General features: G+C 48.8%; 1 protein-coding gene across 1 annotated transcript in view; it reads right to left on the bottom strand.

The window, feature by feature from the left end:
• The window catches only part of ARID1A (AT-rich interaction domain 1A), a 60906-nt gene extending 37013 nt beyond the window's left edge, over window positions 1-23893 (bottom strand). The window contains exons 1-2 of the mRNA XM_063355622.1: window positions 22484-23893; window positions 80-292 (exon numbers count right to left, since the gene is read on the bottom strand). Coding sequence (XP_063211692.1) covers window positions 80-292; window positions 22484-23629 — 1359 coding nt within the window. The 5' untranslated portion in view covers window positions 23630-23893. The remainder of the gene's footprint in view (window positions 1-79; window positions 293-22483) is intronic.
• Between the last annotated feature and the right edge of the window lie 810 nt (window positions 23894-24703).

Below are 24703 nucleotides of genomic sequence, written 5' to 3'. Positions count from 1 at the left end.
CTTCAGAAGACACAGCACTTTGTTGCTCTTCTGCCTTCCCCTGCTGTAAACAGAGACCACAGAAGCTTGGGTGCTCTACCTGCTGTGCATATGAGATGCTGCCCATTGTACTTTGCGTCCTGCTTTGCATTCCCATGGGATATCTCTGAGGAGTTTGTGGCCCATACGGCTGTCCTGGATAGCCATGTCCTTGCTGTGGCCCCGCTTGAGGTCCCTGTTGTTGTGTGTAGGGGTTGTTTCCTCCATACGGCTGAGGCCTCATCTTCCCCATCTGATCCATTGGGCTTGAAGGCTGCAAAGCAAGTAGCGACACATGATGTACATCCAGCTACATATAGGAATCGTTCACAACTTCCAAAAACACCCAGAAGAAAACTTCAACAGGTTGGCGCAGAGAAGTAGAGGCTCATCCGCCTCTTCTCAGGTGCTAAACCCCACAGTTACATCCTGAATTACAGCAGGATTCCCGCTGCCCTTTCAAACCTACATACATTTCACAAAGAACAAACCCAATCAGAAGAAGCCATTTTACGCTGACTTATCTCCTGTGGTCAGAGGACAGGAAAGGAGGGGGGAATGGATCATTAAGAAAGATGAACTACCAGTGTAAGTGGCTTTTCCCCATAGTAGGTAGTAGTTTAATGTCCAGATATTCCACAGCAAGGTGAATTTAGGCTGAAAATTTAAATATTCACAAGAAACACTGCTTCCTTCACATATAACAAGGTCTCCCAAAACACTACAGGCTGTTAATTTACACTTACGCATTTCAATTAATCCATATTGATGGGCAGCGCTACTGATATTCACAGCGTTCAAAACTGCAGTTCCATTTTTGCATTTTTATTTTTTTAACATGTGCCTTGCGTCTGCTGCCTTTTGTAGAATAAAGGTTTCTAAATCAAATTTCTTTGGATGCACGAAAAAAACATCAGCCTTGAAAGGCAGGTCCCCAAGTTTTAGAGCAGACATGACGAGGTGAATGAATAAATGCAACTTTCCTAGGACTTCCTAATCTCTACTACCCCTGCCTGGAGCCAAGACATAAGAACGGTCAATCAAATTTCCTGAAAATACTATAAACCTCAAAACGCAGCCTTTCTACCTCGGCAGCACTATTCCCACACTAAAGCAAGGGCTGTTTTGGCGTAGTGACCTCTAAATGAATCCCAGGCGCAGTCTTTAACCTCCATCACTCGGACTGAATAAGAATTGTTCACTGATCTCCTGATGACCTAACTAATACCAATTAGATGTTTTCCACCAGATCACCATGACAATGGACTCTCTATTACACCATTCCTTCCTGCAACTAGCCCTAGGGTGGTATTTGTACAGATCCACCCTCTCTTGCTGAGATCAGGTGCTTGAGGAGTGGCACTACAGGTCTGCACAAGCAAATATCGCACAAAGCCAGCTCCTGCTGGAAACCTGAAAGAATCCCGGAGACCCGAACAGTATTTCAGTTATGTCTGCAGAATCCACCCTCCTGGGGGTGGGGGGGGAAACAAAAAAAAAGAAGTTCGTGCAGTATGCTACACTTCAGAAAATCCTACCCCAACAGCCAGCACAGCTTGAAGTCCCAACACGCAGACCCTGAGAACATTTGTTTGACCAGCTGTCTGCTACGTCTCGCCTGCCAGGCAAGCCACGCAGCGCCGAGCCCACGCCAAACACGGGTAAGGAAGGGCGCAACGGGGATTTAATGGTACTCTTGTGGGGCAACAGGAGCTGGGCCACGGGAGGGAATTTAATGGACTGACAGGAAAAGCACCCCGGTTTTAGTAATGGGGGTGCTACCCACCTCAACTGAAATCAGGCAAATGTGCACCAGTATGGCACAAATCAATTAAGAACCAGATCCAAGTCCCCTCCTCTGCTCCAGTTCAGCGCTGGCCACCCCTGCAAATACAGCAGGAAGCTGTCCACAGACATCCACACGCACGGCACCAGTATGATTCTCTCTGTCGAGGCAGATTCGAGACGCCCTGCCACGCTCAGTTGTGATGGCTGTTTCCATTTTTCATCCATACTGATACTACAACAGTTCTGAAAAAGTTACGTTTTATGTTCAAGTTATTGCAGATACTGCTGCTGAGGAGGAACACAGACGGGGGCTGCAGGACCTCAGAGGAGGAAGCCCGGAGAAGCTCTCAATCCCCGCACTCCCAAACAGCCGGACCCTGCGGACCACACCATGGGCTTTTCACCATGCTCTGAAAAGGAGATTCCATTTACCGGGTCAGAAAAAAACCGAGGTCTTTGATGTCTGGACTCTGAATCCTCAGAGCTACAGTGCCTCACCTCCCGAAAGGCAGCACCCATGTGGAGCTCTCATACACCCAAACGGATGCAAATTGTGTTTACATCTTTCAAGCAATTGTCCCTAACGCTCCCTGAGCCTTGCCTTGTGGGTATCACCTTAGATTACTGACATCTTTTCCCTCCCCACATTATCTTCTTTGGTATGCAAAACCAGTGCCACCAGGAGTGCTTCCCAGCTTTTGACCAGTCAAACCTCTCTTCCACCACCCCCCAAACACAGACCTCTCTTCTTCTTCTTCTACCCGATTAAGTGCAACTTTGGGGTTACTGACTAAACATTTCAGCATATTTTCCGTTTGTTACTTGCTTCCTTCTGGTTGTTACCTCACCTTCGCAACTCGCTAGCAAGGGCAGCTTCTCAAATACGTTCTTGTTTGGGGATTTTTTTTTTTAATTTTTTTTTTTTTTTTTTAAATACGCACACACCACATGCTGCCTCCTCTGCACAGATTTTCTTGTCTGTGGTCACCCACAGAGCTAACCATATCTTCAGGAAGGACAGAAACAAGGTGAAGATCCACTTTTCCCATGACTCCTACAGGAAGCACGACGACCGTTAAAAAACTTGAAGAAATACTTGGAACTGTTTATGCAGCCATAAAAAAAAAAAAAAAAAGAGAGAGAGAAAAGAAAAAACCCAAAACACAAAACCCAAACACATTTCCAGGATGTGACCAAGTCGTCACCTTGATTGCTCAGCGTAGGAGTACACGACGTGCTTCCAAACTGCGTTGCTTTGAACTGCCACTCTTCCACAAGGCCCTAGCGCACAGAGGATGCTAAAAACAAACATGAAGAGCATCACTCTAAATTACAGCCTTATAGATAAAATTCTATAAACAGAAGAAATGTAAACGCCAATTAATCTCTAATGAAGGAACATACACACACTCCTGACTCGCTGCAAACCAACAGGCTAACTCCGGCTCCCTGGGGCTGCCATGTACGTCTCAAATGCTGCAACGCATTGTTTGTTCCTTCAAAATCTTCTGCCAGAAAAGACACACATCTCCTTTGCTGACAGCGCTTTAACCGCTCTCGTCTTCGCAGTGTTGCTCTGGCTTACAGAGCCTACGATCAGGCAGTCTGCTTGAATCCGCTACCTCAATCCTTGTAGGTAATTTAACTACACGTGCCTCAAAGAAAGACCAGCCCAAGTTGAAATGCAGTGAAGCGCGGATCGACCCAAAAGCTCGTGCGAAGACTTTGGGGGGAGCGGAGGTGCCGCACGGCTCCTTTGTACACCCGTGTTACACGAGATGGGGAAGCCGGGAGGAAGCGACGCCTCTTCGCTTGCAAGAACACTTCAGGATAAATAAGGAAATACCAAACCCCCGACTGCAAAAGGCTGGAGATTCTTCTCTGGACTGATACATGGGAAATCCTTTCAATAGGAAACCACAGGAGTAGATTACTGTGATTACACTTCAAAAGCAAAGGCCCTGCCACAGAGAGACATAATTGAGAGAAAGCATCGCTCCTTGATCACTGAAGTCCAGACCCCCTGCTTACACCTCCTTGCATTCATAGAAATTGCTTCTATTCTCCCTTCAATCTCGCCATCTCTGCTGTTTTATAACACTGTTAAGTACCAAAACTTGGCAAAACGTACTCCTGCCACCAGTCAAAACTTTCAAAAGCAAAGTTGTTTGGTACGGCGTGTAATGAAAGGGACCATAAGCCAGTGCTCCAGAGAAACTGCTGAGCTTTCGAGAAAATTTAAGATATTTCTAGGCTAAGAGCTTCTAACAGCGAGCCCAAAGTGAGCTTAAATTGCTGAGTTCAAAAGCTCTCCAAATCAGTATGTGTAATGCAAAGGATGTCAGACCCCGAAAATGAACCGGCGCTGTGAAAACCAGCTATTCTTCAAAAGCAACGCCGGAGCTTTCCTTAAAAAAAAAAAAAAAAAAAAAAAAAAAAAAAAAAAAAAAGCTTCTAAGCACGCGAGAGGATTCCACAAACAATGCTTTTCAGTTTGACCGGTAGAAGAGAAATTTGGCCTCTTGAAAGAACAGTTTGGTTAAATTGGAGGGGACTTGCTTAATGGTCCCAGCAGGAAAACATGTAACGGGAAGAGGCAAATCCCACTTTGGAAGCAAGAGCCAAACTCTCCACAGCTGTATAGAAAAACGTAATTCCGACTTTGCCGATTACCTTATTACATATTTGTACTTTATTACGCCAGAGGAAGAAAGGGAAGGAGAGTCATTTACTGAACTCTCTGGTTTCAAATCAGCGTCATTCCATTATTGGCAAACATGGGTATTGGCCACAACTGGTTTCCTCAGCTGCCCCCAAAAAACCAGAAGGGCCAAAAAAATAATAAAAAAGCCCTAAGCTCTCACCTTGCATTTGAAATCTTTTCCTGACCAGATTTGTTGTCCGTTTTTGGTGATAAAAAATAATAAAAAGCATTACTGGCTGTTTAACCGAGAGAAGCCCTAATTGATTCCCACAGTAATTAACCTGCATTTTACCTCGGAGAGTGGTAGTTAAGGAAGTCGGCACTGCTATTTATAACTCATCTCAAATTGAGGGCAGACTGCCTAAAATCTAACACATCCCAGCTGTACTCCTGTTTGAACTGGGGCCAAGGGAATTTTTTAAAGCAATCTTGGCACTGAATGAATGACACCAACAGTACGAGCGCGCGTGTGGTTGTGTTGTGGTGACGTAGCAGTGGAGGTGGAAGGGGAAGGGGGGGCCGCACGCCGTAATCCCTCTCCCGAGCCCGCTCGCAGGCTCAGCCCCGGCCGGTACAACATGCCGGAGCCGCCCACCGAGAACCAAACACAGGAAACGGTCTTTTCCTGTGGAACGCCTTGAAGTGAGAAGCACATGGCTAATCTGCATAAAAGCAAAGCCACACCACTCCTGCCAGGAAGGTTAGTGCTTGTAATCTCTGGCCGTGGAGCTGGCTGCCTGCGAGGACTTGGACCGGCGCCTGATAACCCAGAAAGAGCCGAGAACAGATGGGCAAGGACCCCGGCAGAAACAGCACCACGCACGTGACTCGCCACATGGCCCCGCGAGCACAAACTATTGTTTGGCTGCTGAGCGCCGGTACAAAGACAAGTCCGACCGGGCCCTGCCAATTCAGCAGCAGCTGCTCCCCTACCGTCATCGGGCTGGTCAGAGGATGGGGACCACCGAACCCCAGAGGCCTGGAAGTCGCCAAGCTCAGAAGATGCCGAGAAGATGCCAACCAGTACCAATGCTGGTTAACACCGTCCGACGGGCTCAAACTGCTCACCTCCCCGAGGCTGAATCCGGATGGGATCTTACTGAAGTGAAGAAACTAGGTCTCAGTAGAAGAGCATGCTCTTTCCTCCTGTCTCCAACCCCTCGTTACCCAAAGGCAAGGGTAAGTTGTCTCTGCAGTCACTGACGTTACAAAGCAGATTGCCATGTTGGCTGTAAAAATTGTATTAGTGATGGATGACGCTGGGAAAGGAGAGTCATCTTCCCTAAGAATTAGTCAGCTGGGATCATGGTCATATTGGATTTAATCATTGAAACCAGGCAGGAGAATAAAACCACCCATGCTCCCCCAACCTTTCTGTGGCATTTCTATCAAAATCAACAAGCTGTATAAAGCAGAAAAATTAGCGACACCAGCATCAGCTGAACAAGCTTACCATGAAAAAGGCCTGGGTTCAAAATCAGCAGCTTTCCCTGCCCATTTTCCAGTGCCTTCCACCCCGTTGAGAAACACCAACCGTGCCAAGGCAGGCAGGGGAACCTCCACATGACAGTCATGGCAAATGGAGAATCACTCAGGAAAAATAGTCCTGATTGCAAGGCTGCCAAGAGGCTTTATCAAACGAGCATTAATGTTTCGGAAAAGCAACCTTAATCAATGTGGAGAAGCTGCACTGACTTTTGCCATTTTTAGTACGTTCTGCGTCCTCTGGAGCTACCAAGAGTTCAGGCTGCTGTGAGACCCCAAGGCTGGGTCAGGTCCTGGAGGTCCCAACATCCAACACCATTAAGATGCCGTATCCACACGGCCTCCAGGGATGAGGGCTTGGACCTCCCACCTCTAAGCCCTCCCAGTAGACTAAACCTCTGCCGTATTTTCAAATTCAAAGGGCACTATGGGAGTTACGCTGCCCGCAGCATCAAGGCACCAGTGCCTTGGTCAAGACAAATCCAGTTTTCCGTGTTCTCACCGGTGTCAAGCTATATGAGGTGTGATAGCCCCTGCAGATAAAGCACAGGTACTTGTGAACATGATACACACAGGAGGGATTGCCCCAAGCTGGCACGAAGCCTTGCAGACCCATCAAAACCAGCCAGGCTGCAACGATTCGCACCAACTGAAAGACTGGCCCAAGCAGACAGTTACTCCCTTGCAACACCATCCAACCATGGCAACGCCATGGCGTCACCATGAAAACAGAACTAACGGGGAGCCAGGCACACAACGACATCCAACGGGCAACAGAAGATGCTTCAGCAAACCCCACTTTCAATCGGTCGCTCTCATGCCTCAAGTTTGCACTTCAGACACTTCCATGCCTGTTCCTATCTCCCGAAGCTCGACACACAAGCGACTCCAATTCCCCCGTAACCCATCTAGAGGGTTCAAGCTGAGAAACGAGCACAAACTAACAACTGCCCTCATTCATGAGCAAACACGGTTCATGTTCCAGTGAGGAACACTTTCATCTGATCTATTTAAGGTGCAACTGGCTGTGCTAAGGTCAATATCCCAGCCTGAACTCGCTGTCTTTTACAGCCTTCTGAAGGGCCAGCACACTGGGTCATACTTCATTGCTTCTCCTCCTGTGGTGGTCTGCTTTAAAGAGAGACAGAAAAGGCTCAGGGGAAGTTAAAGTTATGATAAAAAGAGAGATCTTCCTGCAGCAGATGAAGATGCCCCTAAAAGACAAAACACCTAGAAAACCCTGTGGTAAACACTACACGAAGTGTATTAAGTGTCTCACCACGATAGTTTAAAGACAAGGGTGCTTTACTGAGAACATCACCACAGAAATGAGCACTTCCTTTTTTGCTTTTCCTCTCCCTTTTTTAAACTTGAGAAATTCACTCATTTCCTTCAATCCCCCAGCCTGCGCCAGCACCGCTCAGCGCCCATCAGTCGCTCTCCTTGCCCACCCGCCAGGGCAGCACCCACCACTTTGGGAAACAGGCACACCAGTAATGAAGCAGGCTGGGTCGCTCTGCCTCACACCCGTAAGCTTGGGGCACCAAAACCTGACTTTTGGAATATAGTACAGGATTGGTTGCAGGGTTACAAACACCCTTTGGAAACGTGCAGGACAAATCAAGTTTTATGTAAACTACAGAAAAATAAAACTCCCCATCTCGCCCCTGCAAATCCTAGAATCCAACTTAGATCTTAGCACATAACTAAGAGCCGATGTATCATTATCATCTCATTATCAACAGCCAATGCAGATTAAATTATTGTTTGCCAAAGTGTTCGGATAACTGACCTCTGCTCTACAGTTTCAGTTCTGCAAGTAGAGGGAGCCTGACTTTTTCCAGTAGGTCAGAGTTTGACCAAAGACACTTTCTATTCCTCTAATCTTCTACTAACACACAGACCTCAGAATAAGCTAACGCTACAGACAAAAGGAAAACGGGACATTTTTTTAAATTACTGCAGTCACCTGCTTCTAACCAAGATTTATTTGGAGCTTCTGTAAACTTAAAATCAGCCCTGTTAAATATTGCTCCTCTCCTTGACTCTACATTCATTACACCAGTTCCTTTGGGGAGATTTTCTGTAAATCCAGGATACTAAGTCTTACCAGTGGAAAAAAGATGAGTAAGTTTTCTCCAAGCAGCTATAGTGTGAACTATATCTTCCTGGCTAAACACAATTCAGTAATTACCCCATTAACATTTCTCAGCAAGAGGCCAGTCCACACACCTCAGAGGACTTTCCTAAGCACCACTCTTACTAATACTCTTCAAATTGATTAAAACTGACCAGAGTTTTGCTTACAGGATGTATCATTACGGAATGTTTTATTAGTGAAAGTAGTCAATTCAGAAGAAGGTGATCTGGTGGGGAAGTGAAATGAGAGCCCCGCTTCAAACCCTCCCTGGAAATAACCCAACGGGGGTACAGCGTTCACGTGCAAAAACAAGCGGGGTTCTGCGGGGTTTTTATTATTCTTTAAAAGGTGGAGGGCGAGAAGGTGCCAAGCCTGCCTGTGTTTTAAACAAAGTGCATTTGTTGATCTCATCTTTCCTTTCCGGCCTGACTTTAAGCCCTCCTTAACAAATTCAACAAATCCAGCTTATCAAGGCTCTGGATTTCAGCTCCTTCCTTCAGCCAGTCTTTCTCTCTGACACACGGTCATGCTGCTTATCACACCACATTATTTAGGTATCTCTTGGGACCCTCAATATAATATTTCAACCACTATCATACCTAAAGACGACACGCAACTGGTTTTCTGCAATCTTCAGCATCTACTTGAAGGCGGGTGCACGCTCACGTTAACAGGATGTTTTTCTGGACTTGTGAAAACCTGTAGTATAAAAGGAGCTAAAGAAAGATTTACGCTGAAAACACTGACAGTGGGCTGACCTGGGAGAAGGGGAAACTCTGCTTTGTTATCTGACAGCCCAGCCCAGCCCGGACAATGGGTTCCTTCTTGATCAAACAGCTGCTGAAGTGGAAGCAGGAGCTGACAGCTACCTACATGGTTAATTTTAACGTGGCAGGAGACTCTGACAAACTATTAACTGAATTAAATGCATACAAAATTAACAAAGGATTATGATTCTTCTGCAACAGCTGGAGACTCGGGAAATTTTCAAACATTTCAGAGCCAAATTATGCAGTTTGCTATTTAGACGGGCAGTGTGATCTCTAACATCTCCAATAATTTAAGCACAAAAAAAATATATATTTCCTTCTAGCTAAACAATTAGGTAACTAGCTGTCCTATCCCCTCACACTCACACTTCAGCTCACTTTAAAAGCACACTATTCAGCCAACTTGCCCCAAGACTTCCAAAGTGCCCCTGTTGACTCCTCCCAAAATCTAAGTGACACCAAGATGCAAAGAAAGCTGCATCTCAGCTCCATGGGAGATGATCCCAAGGAACATGTGATAGTTGTAATGAGGTGGTGTTCCTTTTAAGATGGAAAGGAACTTCCTTCCTGAATATTAAATCAGGCTTTAAGTTTAGCCAAACTCCTACGCCTGCTCTAATGAACTGGAGGCAAGTCAACAAAAAGATGGTTAAGTGTCTCATTACAGCTTTTTCGTTCCAGGCCTACTTACACACTAGGAGGAGTAAGCAAGCTCATGTTGTACCACAGAAATGGGACCAGGCCAAGAGCAAGCCATAAAAAAAGCAAGAGGAGGAAGAGCTAGGATGGAACAGCAAAATTATTCGAAGTGTCACCACTGCTTAAGTGATCTGATTTTGATCAGTAAGAGAGCAGCTGCTCCAGATCGCTAGCAAGATGCAAAATATTTGCACTAAGCACCATTGAAAACCTGAAAGGGCTCCAGAAACCCCATAAAAACATGCAGACAATTGTGACCTGTCGCAAACTTCAGTCATCCAGCTAATTCTCCGTAACCCGTTTCCTTTCAAACAAGCAATACCAATCTCATGGACAGACTTTCACCGCTGAACATGGTGGATGCTTTCCAAAAGTTTAGGCCTGAAGAAGACCCAACGCCAGAGGCTCACTAGAGTTTACTTTCCAGAACAAAGTTAGTTTTGTCAAGTCATTAAAAGCCCTTTCCGCACAGAAATCCGACGGGTGCCAGTACACATTCAGGAGTTGATAAAGCATAGCCTCCTAGCTTTCTAAAAACAATTTCTCGCTAGCTCTTCATCCATAAAATGCAGCATTGCAGGTTTCTACCCACTTGTGTCTGTCTAAAAGCTCAACCTGTATTTGAATATCTCATCACTTCGCAAATTTCTCTCATTTTACACCAGAATGAATGGTGGCTGAACAGACTCAACTGGACAGGTTAATTCGCACGACCTCTTTCCATGCCAGGTTGGTAAGGGCACACCTAAGAAGCATCTCAGGATCAGGTCAGAGCTCTGAAACGCCACAGGTCTCCATGGTTCTACCTTTCCTACTGCACATAACGCTGAGATGGAGGAGGACGCAGCCACGCTCACCGTAAGAGACAGGTCCAGCTGTCGGAGACTACCTCACCCAAGGACGCAGAGCTCCATCCTGTCCAGAGCAGCTGCCTGCGCTAGTAAGAGCTGCATGTCGGGGCCTGTAGTTTCTCCAAGCCACAGTTCAGCATTACACAGGCTCTCCCTTGCGCCTGCAGAATAACTGAATCTATTTAAAAGTGTGTGTAAAATCAAAATAATCCAAGAAATCTGAGTTTTGGAATGCATCTGTGGAAAAGGATGAGGGGGAACAGGTTTAAACTGAAAGAGGGGAAATTTAGATTAGATATTTGGAAGAAATTATTTGCTGTGAGGGCGGTGAGCCCCTGGCCCAGGGTGCCCAGAGAAGCTGGGGCTGCCCCATCCCTGGAGGGGTTCAAGGCCAGGTTGGCCGGGGCTTGGAGCAACTTGGGCTGGTGGGAGGTGTCCCTGCCCAGGGCAGGGGTGGCACTGGGTGGGCTTTAAGGTCCCTTCCAACCCGAACCATTCTGTGATTCTAAAAGACAGGAAATCTCAGTTTAAGTTAGCACAAAACTCCCTAATCTATCACTCTCGCCTCCTAGACCCTGAATTCAAACTCACAGTTCAGTGGCGGGCATGAGTGGTGGACATCACCTCGGCTTTGTGAGGGGGTAACAGGAGTCAGACAGCTGCAATTGCCCAAAGGCACACCCTTATCCCAGCCAGGAGCGCTGGGGTGATCACCTGCTAATTACTTCAAGAGTATCTCAAGCAAACCTCAGTTACAGGGTAGCAGCACATTTTGTATCGCACCGGCCTTAGCCCTGGTGTCACCTCATGAGGAAGTAACGTAGCACACCTTCGACCCTGTCCATCCCCCCTGACACCCCCTGCACTACTTTACAGGAGGGATCCAACACGATACAAGGTAACAAAGCTTTGTTCTGCTAATAAGAAAAGTTATTTCTCTTCTCATTCCAGCAGCTGACAAATTCGGATGCTATTTTCGTGGATTTTATTGAGCCTTCTCTTAATTTAGCCTTAAAATTCAGCCTTCAAGACTCCACTTCAGTTCCACGGAACCAAAAATATTTAAAATTGCAGTAATGACAAGTTACCATCTGCATTTACCAAGGATGCACTCGGTAACTTTGTAGCGAGCAACAACCGATCTCCAGTATTTATACCTAAATTATCTATTTGCATCCCCAAAAGCAGAGCCGCTGTCACGCCTGCGTCGGTAGGAGAGGAGGAGGTTGGGGGAGATGAAAAGACAACGTAGGCAAGAAACTGGGAGCTGCAGCCAAGCCGGCTCCCAGACAGCAGTGAGGACACGCTACCAGAGCCTTCATCAAGCCAAGGCTGTCGTGATTCAGGCTCGTTACACTTGGCAAGCCCAACACGAATCCTAGCCCCACAGTGACACAAGGTCATCGTTATTTAATTTAAAAAAAAAACCAAAAACAAAAAAAAACCCAAAAAACAAAAAACCAGCCTTTGCTTATAGTGATTTATGAAGCTTGGGTCTGCAACCCCCCCGCTCGCTTCTGTCCTTGGGCTTTTATTCCATCTATGCCCAGAAAAATCCAGCTTTCTTTTAAAGCGAAATGAACGAAGCGGGGAGTTGCTTAGCGAGTTAAAAGGAGTGCGTGCTGGCAGCTGGTGAGAAGATACAAAAAATTCATAACTGTGCCAATGCCATGGGGGGAGGAGGAACAGCCAACGCTGCAAAGTCTTCACTGGTTTCAGGAACAGGTATAACAAGAAACTGTAAGACAACTCATATGAGAAAAGGAAGATGAGACATGACTGTACCTTGACAGCAGTGACAACTCCGAACAGTTTATTGCCATTTACAGAGTGATCAGATTTAAAGCTAACCTTAATACATGTTCACCATTCAGTACAAGTATCACTGTTGCCTTGACACAGTGCACTTTCAGCACACTCTGCATTCATCATTAAAGCCAGTAAATCCACGCTCTGAAGCTCAGCAGCAAATTATATCTCGACCTCCTGATACAATATGCCTAATGAGTTATTCGCCTGAGCGTGCGGACAACAGATTGAGCACCTTGCTCCAGAGAAGGAGAAGGGAGGCAAGGGTTAAGGGCCAAAACACAGTTGAAAGCCGAGGAGCGCTCAATTGCTCTGGGATATTCCATAGAACACTAATCACTTCATCTGATTTTAATTCCTGACACCAAATCAGTATATAGCTTTTCAAAGGAAATCTTGTCCTAGATTGCAAGGTAATCAATCACAATTAACGTGGAAACAAGCTTTTGCAATGCCGTCATGCCTTGTGAACCAAACAGGAAGGCCAGAGAAGGCGCTTTAGAAATACCTTTAAAGTACAGGCAGGTAGGATAATTTGGGATAGTTCTGTGGGCCTCTTCTGCACATCCATGAGCAGACAGTAGATAACCAGGCACTTTGCTTCTCCTCCAGAGCACGAGCTGAAGAAGAGTGTTTTTATGCCATTTTCATTATGAACCCCCATCCAGGATTAGCATCACCCCAAAGTTCCTTCCCCAATAACGTGCCCTATTCCAAGGGAGCCACATTCCACCCACAGGCAGCTAGAAACGACATTTCCAGCAAGATGATTTTTTGTAAAACCAAAGAAAACTGTTCCAGGTGTAACCCCAATTCCAGAGAGAAAGCACAACCCAGTAGTTATACCATTAACCTTGATTTTGAGAGATAGGGCTTTGAGCACCTACTCTGGAGATTTCCCATGCATCCAGCTGCAGGGCACAGAGGCAAGGAAAGGCTTCCGAGACATGGAGAACTGCTCATACGAGCCTCGCTGGTATATCACGATAAGCTGAAAGACTAGGAGATATTTTCATACTTAAATACTTCTTGTCACAATACTGTCCAATTACCAAAAAAAAAAAATTAAAAAAATAATGTTCAAACCTGTTACATGCAGCAGCTGCCCTGAATCATTTCCAGGGAATCCAAAACACTACAATTAGCACAAGCCCCACACACAACAGTAAAGCAAATGAGTCTGGGGTTTGCCTTTTTTTTTTTTTTAATTAAAAAAAAAAAAAAATACCCCCCACCCAGACAGCTACCCCAGCCCGAAGGGCAGGACTCCAGTACTCCATACACCACCGACACAACACGTGCAGCCACAGCACAACAAAAAAAGCAGTTTCTGGGAACACGGGATCACACTCAGTAAACTGTCATTGAATGGGAAAGCCTTTTCCTTGATTAGCTCTAAAGTCAGAGATACTTTAAAAAAATATAATAAAAAAATCAAGTTTTAACTAATTCCAGCACTTTCACCATTTCAATGTACCTCCTGCACAGAGGTAGGAACTTTTCTTCAAGCCATTTCACAAGGAGTATGTCTGAGAGAAGACCACCTCTAGTCTGGCACCGGTTTAATTATTTACATACAGTTAATGAATACCAGATTCTCCTCCTAAACCTGTACAGGGTGCATAGTCCTACAGTCATTTGGACTTTAAATCCATCACCAGGCTGTTACGAAGTACGAAACTCCAAACAAGCCTACAGGAAGGATCCCATAGTGAGGTACAGAGTGAGCCCGGCCAGCTCCGGAGCCCTGGAAGTTCAGGTGGCAAAGCGGGACAGTCCAATCCCTTCAACGCCATCCCCAGTGAGCAGAATCATCTGGAAGTAAAGGGAGACATTTTGCAATTTAACTAGCAAGTTTATCTCAAAGAAATAGGGGACAGGCAGAAAGCCACACGTTTAAAAGCAGGTTACCATACACTTTTGCCTCTGTTCTCCATACCTAGAGGGACCAGGACAACAAGAGATACTCAATTAAGATGATTTGACTCGGAATATTTTTCGTAATGTCCAATGATAAGGGTAGCAAAGCAAAGCGGTAGCTCCATTGCATTTGTTGCTGTCTGCCCTGTTCCCAGGTAAAGCTGATCCTGCCCTGGAGCAGGACAGCACGCTAGGTGACCTTTCCAATTCACATCCAGACCTCTGCTCAACAAGAAAAAATAGTCCCCTACAAAGGCGACGCAGGCCAAGGAACTAACAGCAAGATTTTGCAGGCAGCACAGACTGCACTGCACATTCTCCTCACCAGAAAGATCAAATTCGGTGCAGCAAACCCAAAACAGAATGGCCATTTACAGAGCGGGTACCCTCCCTCTTCTGCACCTTGTGCTTCTTGGACCCGTATTCACGCTGCTGAAACTACCTCTCTGCGCACTGTTAGTGTTAAGAAAGTACAAACCCACTGTCGATAAATTTTGCTGGCCGTGTTATGCACCGGTCTGAGCATACCCCAGGTGCCAGCAGAGCAGGTCTCCCAGCACGGCGTCCTGAGGTGTAGCTGTGGCCTGAGCGCAGGTTTTAAAACATTCCTGTTCTGTTATTCACAGGCAGGGTGCCAGAACAGTGCTGACATCAGAAGGGAAATGGTAATTTTCAGGGTTTCTCTTAGTCAAACCTGAATGAAATTTCACAAGTGAGTGGAGGAGGGGGGGAAAGTACTTGCTTAACCCAGTAATTCTCCCCTGGGGGGAAATTCCAGAGTCCTCTGAACTTGAAGAATTTCTCTTTGAGAAGAGTCGGGGAATCTCTTGGGATGGAAAGTCACGGCTTCCTTAGGCCACGGTCCGACATCAGTGACCACCGAAACACCCTCTGCTCCCAGCCACATCCAGGATGTCACCGTCACATCCCACCAAAACCGTCTAAGTGTTCTTCAGTCCCCTCTGGTTCGCCACATGGCCAAACGCACCCACAAAACACCGGGCAAGCCCACAGCACGGGGGTCTGCTCGACGCAGAGGGGACACCGGCTGCGCGTCCCCCCACAGCTGCTCTAAAAACTACTCCCCATGTCTAACTTGCAGCTTCTTGGAATACTTTGGGTATAATATAATTATCCAGGAGGAAGAGAAGTTACTCAAGTTGAAGAAAAGGGGGGAAAAAAGAAAATAAAAAGTTAGTAGCAACTGAATTTGTCCTTGAAAGAGTTTCAATAACTATAGCTAACTTAAAGAAATACTGATATGCAGATTATCGCATGAAATGCCAATAAGTGTAATGGAACAGTAGCTTTTTCAGACTTATTTACACAAACTGATTTTTCAAGGGAATTTCATAGGAATTAAGACACATACACACTTTATCTTCACCCTCTGACAAATTTCTTTACCGTATTTACAGAATGAACTGATCCCCCTTCTTTATTTGTTCCTACCCACTTCTGTCCCTTTTTTCTCACGTGAAAGAGAACGTGATTAGGAGTTAGATTCTAGCTACAGTTATCATTTTACTCAGAATATATAAAGCAAAAAACCTACTTGCTGAGAAATTCTGTAGTAGCTTTTATTAAGTTTACCTATCATTATGTGGCATCCTTTACCACACAAAGCTCATGCTTACATTGTGTAAATACTTACTGAGCTGTCACTTAAACTCAGAAATACTCCAGAAAGAACACCACGGCAAACCTGGAAATGCTCTTCTCAATGTAGTCCAAAAAACCTCAAAATTGCACAAGTTGCACGACTGAACTGCTGAGTTATTACACTGGGAGTGCAGGTGCACAGAAGAGGAGTAAGAAATGGGAACCCCTCCCTCATCCATATGTTAATACAGATTATCATCTGATTAAGACACTACAGGAACTGGTAAAATATGTACATGAGCTCAGTCCTGAGAGAAGCAGCTCCTCCTGTTCCAGCCCTGCTTCTTTCGTTCTACGAGCCTCCAAGGGCAGGCTTGGGTGCTGCTTCTTTAAGCGCAGAACTCCATTAAAAGGGTCTTAACAATATATTTAGCTAAAACCGTATCGTAGGGAGGAAAGCTGGTCTCAGGCTTACAGCACAGGATGAGGCTCAGAAGACCTATATTCCACTCTCCGCCCTGTCCCAGCCTTAGTGCCTCGCACATCAACATCTCAGCTGAAAAACTGTCATTGGAAGAACTGTAGACCTCATGTTCCTCCTCTGCATACCAGGGCGAAACAGAAGACTGCCCAAAACCTCAGAATTTCAGCCTTAAGAATGATAAGCATACACTCAATACAGCAGAGATGACATTAAATTTATGATTGGAATTTTACTGGGATCGGTTTATAAATACAGCATGGTCTTCTTGAGCCAACAGAAAATACACACAAGGTCTCTCTTTAGGCAACCAACCCCTCTGCTTTTCCAGCCACTAAAATGAAAAAGGCATCAACTCCTCTGTGTCACCCAGGAACAGGTGGACAGCAGGACCCAGAGAGAACACGCGGCAGTTTTGGTCCAGCGTGCCAAAGAAAACGGCTTTTTTCTTCCAATCCCACCTGTCATTCACTGCTAGCTGGAGATTTATGGCTTTGGCTAACAGACATCTAGTATAGTTTTACCACTGCACATGCATAACCTCCGGACAAATTAGAGGCTGAACTTCTTGAAATCAGCACACGACGGAAAAACTTTTGCAGGACTTCTCCTCAAAAACATATTTTTCCCCAGGAAAACCGTTTCCTTTATTTTTTCCACCAGAACAAAAGGGGAGATATTATTCTGCATTCTTGCTGATGCTTTAAGGGCCCTTCCAGAAAAAGCAAGTAGCCGTAACAGCAATGCTAAATCCTGACAAACTTCTCTTTTTCATTCCCCTCCCTAATTACGCTTGCCTGCCTTCGGTTTCTGCTTTGCTACTGCTGCTACTTGAGAGTTTCCAACATTCTTGGCAGGAACTGGGCAATGGCATGCTGATGAGCTTTTCCCCAGAGCAATCCATCACACAGGAGCTGCAATTCAAAAAAGAAATCAAACTGACTAGACAAAGAATTTCAAATACCCAGAGTAAAAACTGGAAAGGGCATCTTTCTCCTCTAATATTGTAATTACCGAGATCACAGATTCAGGTTCATAGGGTAAAAACTGGATTTCCAAGTTGGTGGTGTTCCTTTGAAAAGAGTAGGAAGAAAAATGGTGGAAAAGTCGCCTATGAGGTAACAGATAAAACAAACAGCTGCACTATTTAGCCTCATTTTAGACATTAGTTTCTCTCTGAAGGAAAGCTGCTGGGTTTTTTAATACAACCTTCAGGTAAGACCCCTAATAGGGTTTCGTGCAATACTCCTATAACGTAGTATTCATTGACCAGTGTTCTCAAATAAGACTACAAAAAAACACCCACAGTATTACGAACATACCAAGCTCACAAGAACAGTAAGACACAGCTGTCTAACAGAACATTTGATTCCCATGCTACCCCCAACCCCAGTTTCTAATATTATTTAGGAAGAGGGAAGAGGTTCTGCCTGTTTGTTGAGCAGTCGCTTCAGGAACCAGAAGTTATAGCAGGTAAAAGGAATTAAACCAGACAGACAGTTTTAGGAAACCAGTAAGTACTCTCACCAAAAAAAAGAAAGGCCCGAAAGTCAAACATACAACCTCCCAGACATCACACTTCTGTCTTGCAACCAACGACACGATTACAAGAGACACCATATGTAGAAACCCTCCCCTAGCCTGGATAATAAATAAGGATTGACAGAGCATTTCACTTATACTTTGTAAAAGGCAGGTGGGCAAGCCGTGCTAACCCCGTTTCACCGAGGAGAAAAAATATTACAGAACAATCCTGTGGTTTATCCCAGGTTTCCCAGCAAACTGGTGCTGATAAGGGTATGGAAAATAAGCTCCACCTGAGAGTCAGAACCGAGGTTTACTCCTGTATCCTACACATAACCTGCCTAGAAACACTGGTCACCTCGAAAACGAGCATCAGGAAGACGGTATTTCAGAAGAGATGAGATTTTAAGAGAATCGGGCAACCCTGGGTTTACTTCAGAGTAGCGCAGAGTATTCGAAAAGGTAAGCCAGCAAAACCTTCAGCATCCACACCAGAATTAACTACATCTTAACAAAATTAAACTAGCACAATTTTCCTACTTTTTTTAAAACAGGGAAGGCCTCAAATCACTCATTCAGAGGCCAACGCTACCCCAGAAAAAGAAGATGCACCACTGTCCTTTTTGTTGGAAAGATCTAGCACATCCTACACCTCGCGAGCAATGCGAGGGCTCCTAACATTACAATGCTAAGCAAGGAAAAACCCCGCGACACAAGCCAATGGGAGCCAGGTCTCAATTTCCGATTCCAAGATATCACAGCTCATTGGCAGCACAGAGCCATTTGGTGCCAATTTAGTTTAAAAAACATATTTTCGACAACATTTTTCATGCCTCACTTGCTACTAAAGTTGAGATCTAAGTCAACAAAAAATAGCTATTGTATGGCAACAGGCCCAAAAGCATTTTTTTTTTAATTAACACACAATTTTTAAACTGAACTTACAACAGAGGCCTAGAGATGTCCATGTGCCTATGGGGAGGTTATCCAACACGTCAATGTTTAATGCGATCCAAAGACATCTCCCGTTACAGGAGATGTCATTTGCTGTAGTGAAAACGCGTACCACGAGAGATGCCCATCTATTAAAGGGAGGGAAGTCCTTTCTCTTAAGCAGTTTCCTTTAAGTCCCAAGGCACTGGGAAAGCCAGCGTATTATGAAGAACTGCTACGCACTCCGAGGGGAAGGGGGGTGGAAACAAATACACGATAGAGCTGGAAAAATTGAAAACTAAGATCCTGGCCTGGTTTCTTACAAGTCATTCCCACAGAAAAAAAAAAAAAAAAAAAAAGAAAAAAAAAAACCACCACAGATTTCTCATCCCACACACTGTAAAACAGCCATTCTGATCTCTTGATCCCACTCCGCATTTCCCAGCTAGAAAGGTCATCAGAAGAAAAAGAAACACAAAGTCGTCTATCACAGCCTCGACAGGCACGGAGCGTGTCTGCCTTCACAGCCCCAGCGTCCTGGGACCGGCCAGCGAGCAAAGGTGTCCATGAGGGCCACAGACTGGAGCCCACCTCTGCGCAAGTGACTACAACGCTCATCTCATTACAGAAAATATTCCACCCAAACAACTTTCACACCAGAAATTACTTCGCCTTTCTTGATGAACCATGTGATGAAACTCCGGCATCATTCATACATCCTAAAAAGTACGGAGAATTAAAGGCACTTCTCTTTTCTGCGTCATCCTGCTTCCTGTCCCCAGAACCTCAGGTTTGCTATCCCAAGGATTCCCGAGCTGCTTCTCTTGCTAGCCTTTGGTCAGATGAATTACATTCTCCTCTCGCTCTCCCAGAGTTTCTCAGAAGTTAGGTGGTAAGTACCCACTCTGCTCATCACTGCACAAAACAAAGAAGAAACACAAAGCTTTAAATTCTTCCAATCTAGGGAATTCAACAGAGCACACAGCAAAAGGAGGCTGTAATCTAGGACTGGTGCATTATTATTAATCAACCATTTCTTGTGGGCAGCACAGATGATGTGTGGAAGCTTTTTTCATCATGCTAGATAAGTCTGTTCTTTTCTTTTTCCAGTAGGGAAAAAAAATTAAAAAAAGGAATTGTCAGTTTGAGTCCAATATCCTTGGCACAAAAAGGATTTTGGGGGAGTTGACTGGTTTTTGGGATGGGGGAGTTGTTGTTTTACTTTTTATATGCACTATTTGTACTACCTAAGGTTCAACTAATTCTCAGAATAACTATTCATTAATAATCCCGGTTGATGGGACTAGTTACTCAGATATTATTGATACAGCACCTCATGAAATCAAGTTAAATTCATTTTCCAAGACAAAATAAGCTTCTTTTACAAATTCCTAACAGAATACTGACAGAAGTACACTTTTGCTGGACAGCAGTAAAACACCGGCTTGAAAAGGTCTATCTGACACCGTATTTTAGCACACTTTTTATCTAAACTGAAATTTTCCAGGATACAAAAAGTACCTTCAAGTAAACACCCTCGCGTTCGTGACATTTGTCCGAATGTCTTGCAAGTATACATAATCATATTCCTGAGGAGCTGAAATCTTCACTGAGGATAATCGAATACTCGCTACCAGTTACCGCTGGACAGTTTGATGCCCACAGCGGAGATAAGATCGGCTCTCTTAGAGAGCGCTACTTCAATCTGACAGAAAAGACAATTAAGTAATTCGAGACGCCGAAGGGGACATCGCCTTCGGTAATCAAGGAACAAAAATTAAGCAGTTTTCAGATCAACACAAGAGGAGTACTGAGCGAGAAGGGAAACTCTGGAGGCTGCATGTCACACTATGCTGTATCAAATGCCCACGGCCCGAAGTTAGAGCAAAGTACAGAGAAGGAAAAGGGAAGTCAGGCCTCGGAAATGCATGTCTAAAAACAGAAAGTAAGCTGGTTTTAATCAAGATTTCCAAATATTAGACACCTGCACCTCCTTTCCCTGTACCTAAAATGTCTGATGCATACCCTGTACTGCTCTCCGCACATTTTCTGGCCATCCCTATTTCCAGCAAACAGGTAATTCTACACATACAACGATAAACATAATTCTCAGGCTCATTTTTCCTATTTGCACTCCTCCGGGAAGCAAAGAGTTGTGACACTGCTGAGCCTGACCACCAGCAGCATCCGACTGTCTGTAGTGAGTCCCTTTATTGATGGGGGGAAGGAGACACATCAGCACTTACTCAAAGTAAGTCAAAACGTGTCCCAAGACATAGACCCAGAGGCTCAGGCCTGTCCTATATTAAAGCTTTATTTGACGTAAATTGATAATTCACCATTTTCGGTGCTTCAGCCACAAGTTTGGGATTGATTGTTTTGTTGTTTGGGTTGGTTTTTTTCCTTTTTCAGGCGGTAACACACCCCAGAAACCCCCACATTCTCCATCTAATAAAGAATCCAAACAGCCCCAGTTTTGAAAAGGGCCAAAATTAGCCAGGAACAAACGCATCCTCAGATCCATCAAAGAAATCATTTATACCAAAGGGAAAGTCACATAACCAAAATAAACAGCAAGCCCATTGTGCGGAGTGGCCCGGCCACTGTTCCGACAACACAGACTCTTATTTCCAGCCTGCATAAAACATCACCAAGCAAAATAAACCCAAGGTACAAACAAAATGCCATCGCCTCCCCTTTTGTTCCAGGCACAATGCGAGCAGGGCAGGCTGTCTGGGGGCTCGGTGTCGTTCCCCCCCCACCACCTCGAGAGACGGGGGGGCGGCTGCCACCAAAACCACCCCAAGGTCACGGCGGGTTCCGATGAGGGGACACACACACACACACACCAGGGCAGTGGGGTCCCGGGGGCTGGGAGGATTTAAAATTAAAAAAAAAAAAAAAAGAAAAGAAAAAAAAAAAAAAACAAAAAAAGAAGAAAACCGAGTGTAAAAGTTTATGAGCTCATCAGGATTGTTGTACCATTACATCAGAGGCAATTATAAATGGCCAAGAGCAGGAGATGGGGAGCCAATCAGATCACAGATAGGATGTCAACCTAAGACCAACTGTCTCCTGGCTTTGACAGAAGGATTTTACCTCCATAATTCAAATCCCAAACCAAAGCGATCCGCACTCGCTGCTCCCATCGCCCGGCTCCTCGCCGCCGCTCCCCGCCGCAGGCCCCGGCCCACCGGCCCCGCGGGGAAGATGGCCCCCACCCGCCCGCCCCGGCCGACCCCGCCGCCGCCCCGGGCGGACCCCGACGGGCCCCGACGAGGGGTGCGGACCCCCGCACACACCGGGGAGGCGGAGGGGAGAGGAAGAAGCCGGGCGGCGGGGGCCGGGGCGGCGGATGGCGGCCGGGCCACGCGTTGGCCCAGGCGGGCCCGCCCGCAGCCCCCAGGCCCAGCCTCCCCTCGCCGCCCTCCGCCGGGGGCGACCGACCCGCTTCCCCCGCCGGAGCCCACACACACACCCCCCAACCCCGGAACGGGCCGGGACGGCGGCGACCGTTCACCGGGAGCCTCGCACAAAGGCCTGGGGAGGGAGGAAGGGAAGGCAGCGAGGCAGCCATTTTAGAGCGAGCGAGCAGGCACAGACAATGGCAGCTCCCCGGCAGCGCCGGCCCGGCGGGGGGAACCCGCGGGAGAGGCGCCAGCCCCCCCCACCCCGCGCCCCTCACCGTGCCCCCCACCCCGGTCCCGGTCCCGTCCCGTTCCCCCCCCGCTCCCCACCCCGCCGCCGCCCCGGCGTTACCTGCTGGCTCCTGCCGAGGGACTGTCCTCCGCCGCCGCTGCTCCCGGGGCTCATGGGCGCATGGTGGCTCCTCGGCGGGGCCCCGCCGGCCGCCGCGGCCCAGCCCTGGCTGTTGCCCCCGCCGTACTGCGAGACCATCTCCGCTGCGGCCGGCCCCTTGGCGGCGGCTCCCCCGTCCTGCGGCCCGCCGCTATAGTCGCCCCCGGGGTACCCTTGGTAGCCGCGGGCGGAGCTGGGGGAGGTGAGGAGCTGGTTGAGGGTGGGGGTGGCGGTGGGCTGCGGGGTGGCGCCCCCTCCTCCTGCGCCGCCGGCGGCCGAGGGCCCCATGACCCCGAAGCGCTGCTGCTGGAAGGCGGCGGCGGCGGGGGACTTGGCGCCGGCGGCCGGCGGAGCGGAGCTCTGCCCGCTGCCCCGGGGGGAGCTCAGGGCGTAGGCCTGGGGGGGAGGCGGGTAGGAACCGGCGCTGCGGCCGGCGCCGGCCGCGTAGTAGGAGTTGTACTGGTGGTTGGGGAAGCCGTGCTCGGCGCCGCCGTGCGAGTTCTGGGGAGGGGGCGGCCCCGCGGGGGCTCCCGCCGGCCCCGGGTAGGACTGCTCCAGGCCTCCGCTCTGCAGCGCTGCCATGCCAGGGCTTTGTTGTCCGCCATGTTGGTGGAAGGCAGCGGCGGCGGCGGCCGCAGCGGCGGCGGCGGCAGCGGCCTGGGCTCCCCGGCCGTAGGGCTGCCCGAAGCCGTAGGCTGGCGGGGGCAAGGCGGCCGGGTGGGAAGGGGGAGGCTGCTGCGGCGGCTGCTGCTGCTGCGGCGCCCCCACCCCGTCGCTGCTGCCGCCGCCGCCACCGGGCGGCTCCGGGAGGTTATTGTTCAGGGTGGCGGCGGCAGCGGCGGGCCTGGGGCCCGGGTTCCCGTTCGAGCTCTTCAGGTCGGACTCGGCCCCTGCGCCCCCTCCGTTGCTGTCGGCCCCGTCCTGCAGCTCCTTCCCCGTGGGGCCCTCGCTCTCCGCCTGCTTCTCACCGCCGCGCTCCGCTGCCGCCGCCTCACCCCCCGCCTCCTCCGGGGGACAATCCCGCTGCTGCGCCTCCGCTTTCTTCAGCTCGGATGGAGCCGGGGCGCCCAGGCTGCTGGCGGCGGCGGGGGCGACCTGAGCAGCCATGATCCCCCCCCCCTCCCCACCCAGCCACCCCCCCCGGACCGGTCCCCCCCCCCCCCCCCGAGCTGCTCCCTGCCTGGCCGGCCGGCGTGAGGCCTCGCTGCTCTGCTGCTCCCCGCTCAGGCGGCGGCGGGCTCTTCAGGGCAGCGGGGGCTCATTCCCCCCCGGCCTGGTTTGGCGAGGCGGGGAGGGCTCCGCTGGGCTGGGCTTCCCGGGGCCTGGCCCCGCTGTACCTCCTCGGTTGCAGCCGGCGGAGAAAGGGGGAGGAGGAGGGAGTGGGGGGGAAGGAGGAGGAGGGGGGCGGGGGGGGGGGGGGGGACCCGGGACGGGGCTCCCGGTGCGGGAGAGGTGGGAGGGAGGGAGGGGGGGGGGGGGGGACACGGCGGGCGGGCGGGCGCCGTCCCCCGGAGCCGGGCCGGGCTGGGCTGAGCCGAGCGGCAGCTCCCGACTCTGGTCCGCCGAGTGGGGCTCACTCCGACACGAGGCTCAGCACTGCCATTTTACCCAGCGCCGCGGCCGCCTGCCAAACCCGGAGCGGAGCGGAGGGCGGCCCGGACGGGAGCCTTCCCCCCCGTCACAAAGGAGGAGCGGGGCCGGCCCCGGCCGCTGGCGGCTCGGCGCGGCGGAGGCTGCCGCACGCAAAACCCGCAGCGGATCGGCGGGGCGCGGGGCTGGGAAGCCGAGAGAGTGGCGGGGTTGGGGGGGGCGGGAGGGGGGAGCTGGCGGGGCGAGGGGACGGCGGCCACCCTTACCGTGCCGGGGCACTTCCCAGGCGACGTCCTGCAGCCGGAGTCCTCCGGGAGAGCGGGCAGGGCGCCGGGCCGCCTCGCCGGCCGCGGGGTTTCGGCTTGTGGGTTAAGGAAGCGCCTCTTCTTTGTCCCTAGAAATTCCATTTAGAATTAGCCCGTGCAAAAACTCTTAGCGGTTGTCATTTCCTCTCCGCCGGTGGTGTCCCTCTGGAAAAGGCCTTGGCGGATCGCCAGGACAATCGCCCGCACGCAGGGACATCCAAGAAAGTCCGGCTCCTGCTCCTGCCAAGGCGAGGGCAGCGGGCACGAGACCAGGAGCTCCCTCGGG

This window comes from Chroicocephalus ridibundus, chromosome 19, assembly GCF_963924245.1.
Source record: "Chroicocephalus ridibundus chromosome 19, bChrRid1.1, whole genome shotgun sequence".
NCBI lineage: Eukaryota > Metazoa > Chordata > Aves > Charadriiformes > Laridae > Chroicocephalus > Chroicocephalus ridibundus.
Note: the sequence above shows the minus strand (reverse complement) of the source record. Positions and strands in the feature narration are given on the sequence as shown.